The sequence below is a fragment of the Abramis brama genome (genome assembly GCF_963993115.1).
Source record: "Abramis brama genome assembly, chromosome: 2".
Lineage (NCBI taxonomy): Eukaryota > Metazoa > Chordata > Actinopteri > Cypriniformes > Leuciscidae > Abramis > Abramis brama.
The window spans coordinates 43,026,885-43,042,324 of NC_139964.1; the positions used below are offsets into that span (position 1 = coordinate 43,026,885).

The 15,440-nt window shown below is 34.7% G+C and overlaps 1 protein-coding gene across 1 annotated transcript; it reads left to right on the forward strand.

Moving 5' to 3' along the window:
* Positions 1-12,259: 12,259 nt before the first annotated feature.
* Positions 12,260-13,624, forward strand: lbx1b (ladybird homeobox 1b; the record flags this gene model as incomplete). The annotated part of the gene is made up of 2 exons (XM_084090588.1): positions 12,260-12,572; positions 13,149-13,624. The coding sequence occupies 2 exons, from the start codon at positions 12,260-12,262 to the stop codon at positions 13,622-13,624; spliced, it is 789 nt and encodes a 262-aa protein (XP_083946714.1).
* Between the last annotated feature and the right edge of the window lie 1,816 nt (positions 13,625-15,440).

Sequence of the window (15,440 nt, forward strand, 5' to 3'; positions counted from 1 at the left end):
TGAAACAAAAGGTTTTAGTTATTTTAGTACTTCAACGCTGCATATTATTTCAGATAGTTACCAAGACAATGTTTCTCATTTTCGTTTAGTTCACGTTGAAGTAGGTCTACTACAATAACTAAAACTAAAACTTAAAGAAATAGGTTACACTTTATTTTAATTTTTTTATTATGGTAACTATACATGTACTTACAATAGGGTTAGGATTGGGAGGTTTTGTTTAGGGTTAGTTGCATGTAATTATGCATAATTTATAGTTATTACTATAGTTACTACATGTAACATATGTAACAATGACACTAAAGTGTTACCAAAATATATAGACATATTAAAAAAATAATACAAATTTGCAAAAACACAAACAAATTACTAAAACTTTAACTAAAATTAAAATGTAAACAGTAAATATAACAAATAAAAACTCATTTAAAATGTTAACAAAAACTATAATATCAGAGTAACATTATAAACAGTATCTACCATTATTTACATTAATTCTTTATTTTAGTACTTCAACGTAAATAAATACTATATAGTTTTTAACATTTTAAATGAGATTGTATTTGTTATATTTACTGCTTATTTACATTTTAATTTTAAAGTTTTATAGATTGTTGAAGTACTAAAATAACTAAAACTACATGTAGTTTTAGTTATTTTAGTACTTCAACAATTCAACAATTAAAAATTACTTTTAATATACCACATTTATAACAGTTTTATGGTGCTTTTTCTTTCCTTTTTTTTTCAATATTTAAAAACTCTGGCCACTGCCAAAGATTTATGACTTAATATTTGTTCAAGGCATAAGATAGAGTCTCTTGTAGTATGAGATTCTGCTGAAGAACAGCTGACGTTTAAAACAATTGTGAACGGGTCGGTGCTTATGAAGTTGTGGATAGGTCTCCTATACTGACCTCTGCTGGACAATCCTTGGATGGCAAATTGAATAGATCAAATTAACAGAATAAACAGATCACCAAAGTTCACCCCAAAATGAAAATACTGTAATCGTTTAATCACCCTTCATGCCAAACCTATATGAACCTCTTCTGATTTTATCCAAATAGTGAAAGATAATAAAATATCAATCCATCCATTCTCTAAACTGCTTATAGGGTCGTGGGATAATAAAACGTTTTTCAAAATATCTTCTTTGGTGTTCGACAGAGGAAAGACATACATACAGGTTTTGAACGACATGAGGGTAAGTAAATGATGACAGTAAATGATTTTTTTCCCCTTCAAAATGAAAATCCCTTCAACTCACTATGTATAACTAGTGAACATTCTCAGTTGCAGTTCACACAGAAGAAACTAGGTCATAAAACTTACATTCATAAAAACACACTTGCAGGTGCAACAATGGGAGCATATCTCCATGGCCTCATGCTAAATGAGTTCTTAATCACAGTCCATTACGCGTTTTAAACTCCTGTTGGCTGATAATGGCTGTTCTCCAGTGCTGAGTCTGGTGGTTATTAAGTTAATTTGTCTTTCCTTGCATGATAAATCACTCTGTCTCTCTTCTCCTGCCCTCCACTTCAGCATCATGAGTGTAAATCTGTCTAAATTACTTTTATTAGGTTTACGCTGACAGACATTTTTTACACAGATCAAGACTGCTCATCCTTCTATAGCCTTAACCACTGAAAGCTGATCTCAGATCAGATAAGACCACTGTCAGAGCAGTGCGGATGAAACATCAGTCATCATAAGCTCAGGAAATGTTCTCTTGGGGTGTCATGCTGAGAATAAGATTAATTGAATTGTCCCAAATATACCAAAGGCTCTTGATTTAACAAAGGATATTGTGCTGTAAGCGAATGTAAGCATATTTATTGCACTGGGAATTTTCTAAGACAATGCTGATTTACACAGATGTGTAGAAAAATGTGCAGTCTCTGCTAAAAAATAATAATAATGAGACATCAAAATAACTATGATTAATATATTTGAATATTTGATGCATAAGCATACAGTGAAGCTAAACGTGACTGGCTGCTGGAAATGCTTGTGGTCAAAAAAATAATTCTAAATTCTTTGTATTTTATGTTACATTTCATCAGTAGAGATGAAAAAGGGGGAAAAAAGGAAATTTTATTGAACTTAAAATAAAAATGCTGAATTTATGGCAGTGTTCACTGCTTACATTTTTAACATAGCCTACATGTCAAACCTACATTTTTACTGAGCATACAAAAAGTAGCAACTCAATTTATAGTGAGCCAGAATCTTAAAAATGTCTAAACTTCATTTATTTGAGAAAATGAAACCGTTTTGTTTTGGAGTTCTGTGAAATATAGATGCAAATTTCCATTAATATCTAATCAAAAACATACAGTATAAATTTACATTTACATTCATTTAGCAGACGCTTTTATCCATATCAATGATGCATTTTAGCACCACATGTTTTGTTTTATTTTTATATACAGTATGTATATATATATATATTTTTTTTTTTTTTTTTTTATTTTTTTATACCACACCACACTCAACCACACTAAAATCTTTTTTTTTTTTATTAAATCCAAATCCAAAAGTGTGCAGAAATTCAGTGTGCAGTGCAGCAGTTGATAAACTGAAGTCCAAGACCACTGGGATTTTAAAAAGTTCACAAAAAAAAAAAAAAAAAAAAATGAATATCGACAAGAATATTCTAAAATGTAAATAGTAATTCCAAATTTGAAAGAAGCACAGCTGAAAGTCAGTGTAATCACCTGCAAACATCATCTCAATGGGTGGTAATGCTATTAAAACACCAAAGGGTTTTAATTACTCAGCCTCCACCATACAGCACAGACTCACTATGCTAAAGACCTTTGAACTCAGCTTAAACAGCCCGCACATACTCCGGCTCGTCACAAAGACACGAGTCCAAGTCGAGCCGCACCGTTAGCAAAGCGACCAAGAAAGGGGCCGCCCAAACTGTCTGTCACGTGTGACGAAGCACCCTCTCCATCACTGGAAATAGTGAGCCTTTTTTGCCATCCTTCTCAATTTCTCCCAAACGCTCTTCGCTCCGTGCTCCAGAGGGGGCCGCTCAGTGTAAGTGAACCCCCTGTCACCCCTCACCCTTCAGACCCGCAGAGTGTGCTGTGAGACAGCTGTGCTCTGCTACACTGAATAGCCAGGACAAGGGGCTGTGTTAATGTGTAGCTCCTCTTTGTGGCTCCAGTCTCTTTTAAGGACAAAAGAGCAGGCAGGCAGAAAAGCTGTACGGGGAGAATAGAGTCACTGCCTATTTAGGCCTAGTTCATAAAAACAGGACACCAAAAACCCATTGGATTCATCACTGTCTTATTTGGCCGGGAAAGCATGTGGTTCGGAGTGCAGAGGAGGAGAAGTCAGTGGCTCTATATATTTAGGACAGATTCAGAGAGCAGGTGTACTGTAGCGGAGACATGCAGAGCTGCGTGGGTGAAAGGAATTGTTAGTTTGTGATTACAGTATTTGTCTATGGTTTTATTGTGTTTGTGCAGAGCCAGTCAACTCACAACAGGGTTTTAAACCAAGGGTCCATGCAGTACAAGTTGCATAGAAAGTAGAGGGAAGACATATGAAACACATAGACTTTTCCTTTAAATAATGACTTTTCTAACAATCTTTTTATGGATTTTATTATTATATTACTTAGAGAATACTGCTAACAGGGTGGTTCGACATGGACTTGTGTCTTTGCTATGAGCTGTAGTATGTGGGGAGAGATTATTATTATTATTATATAATGTAATAATGTTATTGTTTTTAATTAACCTTATTATTTTATAAAGGTAACCCCTGATCTGATGATAATAATAATAATAATAACTAATTGCTGTAATTATATAATGTAATGACGTTATTGTTTTTAATGAAAGTTATTATAAAGGTCAAATGTAATAATAATTCTAACAATACATAATCTGATATGAATTACACTATAATACATTGTATAAGGTATTACTAGATGTATATGTGAGAAAGCGTATCAGTGTAGATAGAACAATTTTTGTTATGCAATTACCCATTAAGAATATTCTATATAAAAAGAAAATTCGGTAAATGAGAACAATTACGAAATAAAATCAAATAGATAGAGAGAGAAAAATAAGGAGAAAAATAGAGCATGGAAGAAGGAAAGATCTGTGATTTAAGCTAACTGGAGTGATGAGACAGTTCATGTCTCTTAATTTTATTTTCTTCATTTGTTTTTTTTTCCGCAATATTGTTTGTTCAGGCATTTCATTCCAGTCCTGCACTATACTATGACAACAATGAGGCCAAACCTCCAACAGTCTCCAGCATAAATGAGGGCAATTGAGTATGCTAATGAGCTCACTCTCCAGTGATTGGCCGGCTCGTTAAACTGCCTAAATGGCTTTTACTAACCCTTCTGATTGATGAGTGTCTGACAGGCTCAATGTGGGAGTGTTTGGGCCAAACTACAGGCGACCAAAGCCTCTCTGACACAGACAGATACTCTTCTTGTACAGTACACACACACACACACACAAACACAAAGCTTGATGCTGCTAAGTAAGTGACTTCACAAATGAAAACAAAGACACACTGACTCCGACACATACTTACTCACATTCAAAGAGCAGCTGAGCATTTCTCTTCACTAATGCCATCCCATTCATCAAACTGAGTGTAATTGATGTTAAAGGCTCAAAGCAGATCCCCACAGCCCTCCCCCTGTCTCTCTGTGATACGTAAAGCTGGGTTCAGTCAGAGCAACTCATTGATCTGACAAGAAGACCATATGACATCCTAGTGGCACAATATGTTCTGCTCAGATTCAATTATGTTTCCGACAGACACTGACAGAGATGCAGGTGATATTTGTGTGTAACTATATAATGAGCAATTTCAAATGAAAAAATAAAGTACTTTTCGCAATAAAGTAACTTAAAAAATAACATATAACGCGAATTCAATATTACTAAACAGCCTTTTCAAATGAGTGTTACTATATGGCTAGACAAGGATGACGTGTTACTGTGACCTGCAGTGTCTCACAGGGAATGTTTTCAGAACTTTGGCTCTACGTTCTGGCAAGGTTCTCTCAAAGTAAACATTCTCCCAGTGACGTTAAAGGGACAGTTCACCTAAAAATGAAAATTCTGTCATCAATTACTCACCCACATGTCGTTCCAAACCTGTGAGACTTTCGTTCATCTTCAGAAACACAAATGAAGATCTTATTGAAATCTGAGAACTTTCTGACCCTCCATTGACAGCTACGCAACTACCACTTTGACGCTTCAAAAAGTTCATAAAGAGATCGTAAAACTAACCTATATGAATTGATGTACAACTTACACATCAGTTGTGGTAAACGGAAGCTCAAGCATGTTTGCTTGACAGGCGAGAACCACTGAGGTTCATTCTCTTGTTACGCAGCATGTTTGAGCTTCCAGAAGAACCAGTGAGGTTCATTTTCGTGTCACGCCGCACGTTTGTTCTCGCGCATCAAACAGGTTCAGTTGAGCTCCTTTTTATGTTTGCTGATCAATGTTTATATGCAATAAAAGCCTAAATTCAATCTTTTCATCATATAAAGAGATTGTGTCTCTTCAGAAAATTTGGACTAAACCATTTGATTCATATGGATTAGTTGTATGATCTCTTCAACTTTTTGAAGCATCAAAGTAGTGTAGCTGTCCATGGAGGGACAGAAAGTTCTCAGATTTTATCAAAAAGATCTTCATTTGTGTTCCGAAGATGAACGAGAGTCTTACAGGTTTGGAACGACATGAGTGCGAGTAATTAATGACAGGATTTTAATTTTTGGGTGAACTAACCCTTTAAGAGTGTGTTCATTCAAATGTATCTGGTCCAATGTTCTCCAATGTTAGCACAAAAGCATGGAACTTTTTTTTTTCTCTGAAACATTTTAGTTGGACAATCATCTAACTTCTTCTTCTTTTTTTTTTTAGCACTACGTTTCGAGTTCAAAGGTAATGATCCCATAATGTTTGCAAAATGATCAAATGGAATGTTCCTTAATGTTCACATAACCAAAACATTTTTTAAAAGACATTTCAGAGAACATTCAGATAACTTTTACTAAATAACATTAGCAAAACGTTCTTAGAACACATTTTTGTTAGCTGGGGTACTGCAGTGTCCAGTATGAGTTTTTAATATGAAGCAATGTACACTGTAAAAACATATATTTTTTTAAGCTGTTAATAAAAAAAAGGGTTAATTGGAATACGTTTTATTAATACTATTTCAGCATTTCTACTGTACTTCAAAATTTCACATTTATTGCAATGTGTTTTTTTAAATATTTGTAAAATTTACAAGCAATCTCTGAGTGAAAATCGTTTCAAAGTAAATCCGACACTTTTTTCACTGTATAGCACACACACATACACATGCACAGTTGTAGAGCCTCACTCATTGCAGTATGGGCTGCACTGAAACAGTCTCCATTGTTGGGTTAATTAAACACTTCAGGTTTGACACTTTGACCTGTCATTGAGCCAAATTACTCATCAGTCATTTTTTGTTTGTTTGTTTGTTTGTTTTAGTCACTATTTGCATTTGTGTAATATTATGTGACATGTTTTATTATATTAGTGTATTGGAATGACATGTTTTCATGTTTTCCTGGAATACAAAAGCATTCCTAATATGCTACATTCTCAAATACCATTAGGGGCAACCGGAGGTATTTTGATGCCAGGCTGTGTGAACAGCTTTCAAAGGGAATGACTGTGTCCGCTGGCATCAGGCCTAACCAGCAGACAGGCACAATGCCACATGGGCGCAGAGTAACAAATGTTCTGCCATCGGGACAAAGAGGCAGCAGACTGCTGAGAAGCCTCAGTCCCACGTTCAGTGAAATACAGGTTGCATTTTTAGAGTTCAGTCATTTCTAAAATCAAAGAATCTGGTACAGATCATTTTATCTGGAGTAGGCCTAGCCTATATAATTTTGCGATTTTCATATGTTGTAACTAAGTATTATTTTAATAACAAAGCGTTTGCCTGTGGCTATGGGGCTCTTCGATTTATCGTTCTTGTTCTTGTATGTGTTGTTTTACAGACAGTCACAGTCAGTTTTAGAAACACCATAACTATTTAAGTTCCTCATGTCTCCAGTAGGTGGCAGACTTATGTTAGTGAATCCTCAGGACAGCGGCACAGAGTTCAGTACCGCACACTCGCATGCTTTCCGCTTACTTTTCACGAAAGGTTTTGTTCAGGCCAGGGGATTGTCATTACGCAATATTACCCTATAAAACATCTAATAAAATATTAATTTAAATTTTTTTTTTAAATTAATTAGTTTTTAATTAATAAAAGCCTTCTCAGATCAAGGCTATTGGACCTTAAAACATGAGTGAATTTGATTAAATTGAATATTATAATATCATCGAATTAATATAATTAATATGGTTAATATAATAATATGAATATTTTATTAGGCTATCTCCTAAACAATAAACAGGCACATATTTCTGGGTTTTTGACATGGCTGCATCAATAATTGATCAGTTTTTTCAGTCTGTTGTTTTCACCAACGTTAAAAAATAAATAAATAAATAAAATCTCAAATTTCCAGCCCATTCACCATTACCTTCAGGGGAAATACACGATTACATTAATGTTCCTTGCTTCAGTTCTTTATTTAATGGTATTAAAATCTCTTTTTCGCTTTTGATGAGCTTTTCTTTCTTCTGTGATTCAACCTTTTAATTACACTGATTTAGAATCTAATTATTTGTTAGGCCTGAAGCCATTACACAATGTATATTCACATTTAATTTAGAGTCGAGAAATCTCTCATTTTTCTCAGTCTCTACTGTTATTTGTTTTTAAACTGCTTTTTCAAATCCAGTATGTTCTCTAAATGACATAATGTTACACTGTACTAATTTTCCACCACAATGCACTTGTAATACCAATTATTAGTGTGTTTTCAGTATAGTTCCAGTATTTGCAGTTATGTGCTTTATTCTCTTTTAATTGAATATATGTAATTTTACCCCATCTCCATTGGCTTATGTTTTACTGTGACTAATCTGAAGGTTGTGACCCTCAACATAAGCCTGGCCTGTTTGTTCACACAGCAGTCAAAAACATTGATCTCTGACCTTTAGGATATCCTGTTCTTAAACATTTGTTGTTATAAAAGTGCTACAATAAAATATCAAAAACATTACAAATTGCAATAGCATTAATTATTGTATAATAATAATAATAATAATAACAACAACAACATGTACATTTTTAATGTTGTATAAAATATTTTTTACAAAATAACAAAATATTACAAAACATATATATTTAGACACAATTTGTGCGCCAAGAAATTATCATAGAAGCTTGTGCTTAATAAAAATCATGTTGCAAATAAAGGTGGCAGCAAAAGTGTACGGGGTCAGTAATATTAGGGATATAATTGTTACCATGCTGTCACAGTTCTGTTAGTTTGAACTTTTAGTTTGTTTCATCACATGTAGCTGTCTCCATGGTCACGAGCATTATGAGTTTTAGTTCAGCTGTGTTTAATTAGCACCTCATTATCTGCACTACTTAAGTTCCTGCTTGTCTGTTGTTCATTGTCACGTTGATATATATGTGTGTTTGGTTGTGTCTGCACTAGCTGTCTGTATCTTGTGGAAACCTCTCATCTTCGTCCCTTCATTGACAGAGCAACCATTACACATGCATATACAAATGAAAATATACATTTTTGATATGGCAAGATAAACAAAACAAACCCTTCCTCCTCGCTAATGGAAAGCGATTTGTTGCAGGCATCTTTCAACCAACATTGTAGGGCTTTTGCTCGTAAAATGGGGGCTCTTTACCCTAAATCCTTTATCATCCTTTACCCTTTCATTTGTTCAATAATTATCTGATTTGATCATCTTGAACAAAACTGAAAATTTCACACAGTGAATTCCCAGATCAGGAAAACTTTTCTGCAGTGTATGTGTTCAGGAAAGTGTTGAGTCTATGGCATTTTGGAATAAACCTGCACCTACATTAATAAGCTCATTGTGCTTTCCTGATCATTTTGAATGTAAAGATTCCCTGAAGCTCTCAATCATTTTCATAGGGAACTTTGTCTCTTTGTGACTATTCCAACATTTTGATACTCACTGAAGGCAAATTACATGCAGCACACACACTTTGCAGCTGTTTACATAACTGGAATATCAAATCACTTAAGATTCACATGAAAATGTATGAAATGCTGGCATTTATTATATAGACTAATATAATAGTAATATAATAGACGAATAACTGTTAAAGGTTTGTTTGCTCAAATTATAATATACATAAAAAATAACATTAAATTGTTTGTTTTTTTGGAAACTTGTGTGACACTTTTGCAATCTATTCAAAATAGAAGGTGACTTCATTTTCACATCTTAGAAGCTGCGTCCAAAATAACCTTTATTGAACCTAACAGAAGCATAAAGGCATTCTTAAGCAATCTAATTCAGATTCTTCCTTTGTAAAGTTGTATAAACATTGTTTATTTTAACACTTCGACGGCTCTATCAAGACTATCTGTTCCCTATCAGGGAATGTTCCGATGTGAGATGAAACGCTTGTATTACACAGAAATAAACGTTTGATCAAAATGTCACATGTAACTTAATAATCATTGAAGGTGGTCTGTTTTAAGGGGTGGGATTTGGTGGATTACCACAAGCTCATGTTTCTCTTAGATATTGGATACTGTTCACCTTCCACTTCCACTTCCAACTCAAACACACTCTCACATTCACACGCATGAGACTGCACAACTGGTTTTTAATCAAAGTCATTTTAAACATGGCATTTCAATAGGTTTCTGTATTTGACACTTTTATTTATTCATCTATTTATTGCCTCTTCGTTTACTTTTTTTGCCTCCATATTTGCCTCATATAGCTCTTCAGATCAGCTGTTTTATGATTTATAAATAATCTTTAGTTGAGCTGACATCACTCTCTCTGAAGGACTCAGCAGCTGATTTACTTTAGGCAGATGATCTTCCATAATCACAATGTTCATTCCCCATCCAGGCTGTCTATAATTTCCCTTTGAATATACAGTATACAATGTGTGGAGATCACATGATTTTAATTATTCTGATTATTTTTTGATTGATTAATCTTTAAACTATAATAGGCTATAATACATTTCAACCAAATTTTAACATAAAGCCTGTATCAGACTTTGACAATTAGTGATTGTCATTGTGAGACAATGCGAGATATTTGGTGTAACTGCTCTAGTAAATGTTAATTTAACATCATGCATTTTAAATTAAGAATTTCTGGGGGAAAAAGCCCTTCCTTTGTATTCTTGTCTCTGTGCTAGGCTTAATCCAGAAATGCTTTCTTTATTCTGAATAATCAAAACACCAGTTATTTCGTTATGTTTATGGCTGCCCATTATGGGCATTATAATTGGCTTAATAGTAGATTCTTTTAACAATATTTTTTCTCATTTCAGATGTCACTAAAAAACTATTTACTCTGATAGAGTTATAGACTTTGAAGCCCCAGTTAATAAAGAAAAACACTAAACAAAGAAGGCAGCCAGAGGTCAAGACTGCCATTAACTCAACAGTCAGACTGCATTGACTGGGCTAATTCATGTTTCCTGCAGAAGCTGCAAGAATAGAGTGTGTATGCCGTGTGTGTTGTTTGAAGAAAAAAGAATAAACGATAGAGCGTTCATTGGGTGACATATTCTCTCTCTCAAATTAAACAGTCATGTCTGTTGTCAAAGTTAAAGTTTGTGCTCTTTTTGTGCTCAATATTAATAGGAGAACTGTGAGTTTTCAGTATTCATGTCTGCATGTTTTTAACCAATTTCACAAGACCCCACAATAGTTCCACATTGAAATAAAAAGCTTAATATATAAAGTTAATCAGCTAAATAAGTCCATCCTTTGTCCTAATTTTCCATTTTCCTTCATCCAATGGCAATTTGCACCAGTGGGCAATTACAGGAGCAAACCAGACTAATCTTGTTCTGTTAGGTTGCATTTATATCTTGGACCATGCACTTCTATTAATCTCTGAGAATCAATATTCCTTATTATTTTATAATATTTTTTTTTTAATTAACTTACCTATTATTTTTTTGAATTCAGAAATTACTTTGGGGAAGGTATTTATTTGGGGAATTTAGGAACTTAAGCTATTTTTTTACAAGGTGGCATGCTTGGCAGCATCTTGGTAAAAGTTTCGACCTTAGTTCAGAACTTCCAGACCTGCAGCTTTTCCATGCACTTTATAATTTTACATAACGAGAAGAAGAAAAAAACCCACTTTGGTTAAGATTTAACGAATCGGGAAATAAGATTTAATACTTTTTATAGCATAATAAATATGGCAATTAGAACTCAGGACACAGGCATGAGTTCCGATATTAAACGGATAACAAATAAAATTCCAAATTCCAAATGCCAGTATGTTTTATGTAATTATCTAATAATTAATGAATAATACATCATGTTGTGTAGGCCAATAAGCAGCGATCGCATATGAACTTCAGAAAAAGCATGGTTCACTTAAAACTGTCGACTTTTATTTTTTTTAGCATGTCTAAAAGACTCAAAATGCACAAAATAATTTCCCTCCTTATCTTATGAAAACAATAACACGTAGACCTATGTGTTATAAATAGGCTATATTTGATTTAATACCAGACTGCTTCGTAAACAATGTTGCATTGCAGAAAATATATATTTTTCAATAATAAAATATTGCACACGTTTATTCATTATTGATTTAAATAATTGGCGCGAAGGCTTTTTAATATGAGTATCTCACCAGTTGTTCACTTTTAAAGAGCTTCGGTAGGAATTAGAATGGGTAAAACAACTCTAAGATTGATCAGTCGTCGTTTAGGACTGTTTCTTGTGTAGAAGGCAAAAACAACAGCCACCAAACACAAACCTTCATCACTTTACACGACTCCGCCTTTCCGTCATAGTTAATTAAGTGATCACTAGTCTCCTCAGTCTCCAGAACTCTTAACAGAACTGCAGAGCTGTCAAAGCACAAGATCTCACTGCTACTTGCTGTTGGGTGGTGATGCTTGGTGAGAGACTAACTCGTTGGACGTTACCATTGTAGCTGCAACAATCACGTGCTGCAAGATTATTGGAAAACTGGACATAAAGTTATAGTTTACTATCGCAAAAAAAAAAATATATATATATATATATAGCATATATATATATTTTGATACCACTTCTCTTAAACACAAGTTTTGTAACCAAAGCTGATTGGCAAAGGCTTGGATGACGACCACCAAAGTTGTCAAAATGTGTGAGGCTATGGAGAGGCGTGGGATGAACCCCCTGGACCACCTTCCACCACCTGCGAGTTCCAACAAGCCCTTAACGCCCTTCAGCATCGCAGACATCCTCAGCAAACCTACTGTCAAACGACCTCACAGGATTCACCGGCTTCCAGCAACAGAGAGAGCCCGGCAGAGCATCACTATATCGAGGCAGACTCTCATCAGTCAAACATCGCCTCTGTGTGCTCTGCAGGAGCTGGCGAGCAAAACGTTCAAAGGTCTCGAATTAGGCGTGCTCCATGCAGCAGAAGGTAAGAAAAGACAGAGTGTAATTTAAGTTTTAGATTGTAAAATAAATAAATAATAATAATTCAAAATGAATGTACAAATAGTAAAAAAAAATGTGATCAATGTTATAACAACATGTTTTACATTACTCATCAAAATAAGTTAAGCAATTTTCAACTTTTTTATTGAAAACTTTTTTATTTAACTTAGTTATACAAGATTCAACTAATTTTTCAGTTTAATGCCATTTAAGTTGAAATGACTTAAACATCCAAGTTGATTGTACTTAAACATTTAAGGCAGCAACTTTTTCTCTTTTTTTTTACAGTAAAGTGGCACTAGTCAAAAAATTAATTCTGATTAATAGTCTATATGTTAATGTGTTCATTGATTCGTGTTTAAATTAATATTGAATCTTATCAACTTATTAATATTAATAGGTAGGCTATATAAGGAAAGTTAAAAATCTTATCAAAAGTAAATAGCAATTATTAGCAATTATTTATTAGCCCTTCAGCTATGTTCTACTACTATTATTAATGTAACTTAAAATCTGTCAGTGTTACATCATAACATTTTTTTTTTTTTTTCTTCAACAGGAAGGGATGGGTTGACTGTGTTTGGTCAAAGGGACAGTCCTAAAAAGCGCCGAAAATCTAGGACGGCCTTCACCAACCACCAGTTATATGAACTAGAGAAAAGGTTTCTCCATCAGAAATACTTGTCCCCTGCAGACAGAGACCAAATTGCCCATCAGCTGGGGCTGACAAATGCGCAGGTCATAACCTGGTTCCAGAACCGAAGGGCAAAATTAAAGCGAGACCTGGAGGAGATGAAAGCGGACGTGGAGTCGGTCAGATCCACGGGTGTTGTAGTGCCTCTGGATAAACTCGCTAAATTGGCGGATCTGGAGAGGTGTGCAGCTGGAGCCACGGGGCCCGAGTGCTCGCCACGGCTAGGTCAGGAGTACAAGAGTGCGCACAAATTGTGTCTGTCCCCCATGTCGTCTCTCTCGGACCACACAAGTCAAGACTACTCCGAGGACGAAGATGTGGAAATAGACGTTGATGTCTGATGTAAACCACGATTTAAACTCTTTAAAGACTCATATTTGAAGTTGTTACAGTGCGTAACAACACGCGTGCATGAACATAAATGATTGTAGTGTTTTCTGAAACTTTTATTTATAGCCAGACTATGTATTTGTTCGATATAGTGTTTGAGCTAGCAGCTGTATAATATATTGTATATAATAAAATGTCTTTAATGAGTGTAATAAGAGAATATTTCATAAATCAGGGCAACAAACAGAGCAATACAACTTCCTAATGCGAAAACTATTTTTACAAGTGTATTTATTGCATATTCTTCATTTGTACACAATCGACAGTGACTGCTTTTTGTAAAGTTTTGTACAGTTTACATGCAATATAGTGCCTTTCAAAATTAGGGCATTGCACCAATGTGTCGTTTAATGTATTGAGTTCGAAAATAAAAACATTTATTTATACCTTTTATAATGATGATGTTGTTGCCGAGTCTGTAAATCAATAACAACCGTCATATTCTTACAAAACACTTATTGATATATATAAATATAAAATAAGATAAGATATATATATATATATATATAATTTTCCTTTGCATTAGGCTAATTGTTAATGTATATTAAGTGATTCTTGATAGCGGTAGCCTACAGAAATAAAAGTCTGAATTTTATAGCTTTATACTGCATAGGCCAGTTTATACCTCAATTATATTTTACATACGATGCTGTGAATTTCTTAAAACAAAAAAACAGTTAAATATTTTCAGATGTTAAACATTTATTGACAAAAAAAAAAGGTATTGTGCACGACGACCAAGAGCTTCATAGTTTTTTTTTTTTTTTTTTTTTAAGTGCTAACTGCCTTGAGTTCTTTCCTCGAGAAAAAAAGGAAGAAAAACATTCTTGGCCCTTTAACGCTATTGTTTTTGCTCTCTGCAGAAGAAACAGAGAGCCTTTGGCTTGCTCCTCTCTCTCTTTCACTCTCCAATAGCGTGACTTGGCTTTTGACCCAACAACGTGTGTTTTTCCATTCTGAGCGAAATTTATGTGAGAAACACAAATCTGGGGCGCTGGGGAGAAAAAAAGGAGAAGAAAGACACAAAAACACCAAGTTTTGGTCCAGTTTCTCCAGGGCTATATAATCCTTTTTGTTCACGGGTGAAGCTGTAATTTCCAGCGTAAAGCATGAAAGCTGAGGACAAATGAGCCATCCACCCTGATGTGACAAGCGACAATGGCGCATGGCTGGACTCCTGCGGCTCACCATACTGAAACAAGTGTGTCCAGCCACATAAAAAAGACGCGAACGTTTGGAGGCCATATGGTTTCTGAAATTTTCACACAATTTCAGACAATTTGATGGATTGCGTTAACCCCTCTTTTAAACAGTTTAACGCAGCGCGAACAAAGGCCATACATTGGAGTCTCTCCTCGAGAAAGCATCTGTACCCATGAATGTCCGCTCTTTTCTTCTCGCCTTTTTAGCTTGGCGTTTTGAACAAGTCAATGAATTACAATGAAACTCTCTCTCTTTTTTTGTGAGGCACTGACTTTCGTCCCCCTTTTGGGGATTTCAAATGATTTGTTAGACTTGTGTGGGGGGACTTTTTAGTTAAAGAAATACGTCCTCATTTTGTTGGAGTTTTTCATGTTAAGGAAGGGACTCGTTAAGCGTTCAAACCAAGGCCCTCATGACAGCTTTGCTAAAAGGGGTCTTTTGTTTATAAAGCTTAATTCTCTTGCCTCCTTACCTTGAGCCTATTTGACTTTGAGGAGATTAATAACGAAAAAAATAAATAAATCTGGATACCGTGCTAAAGAGCGTGCATGTGAGCTTTAAAAA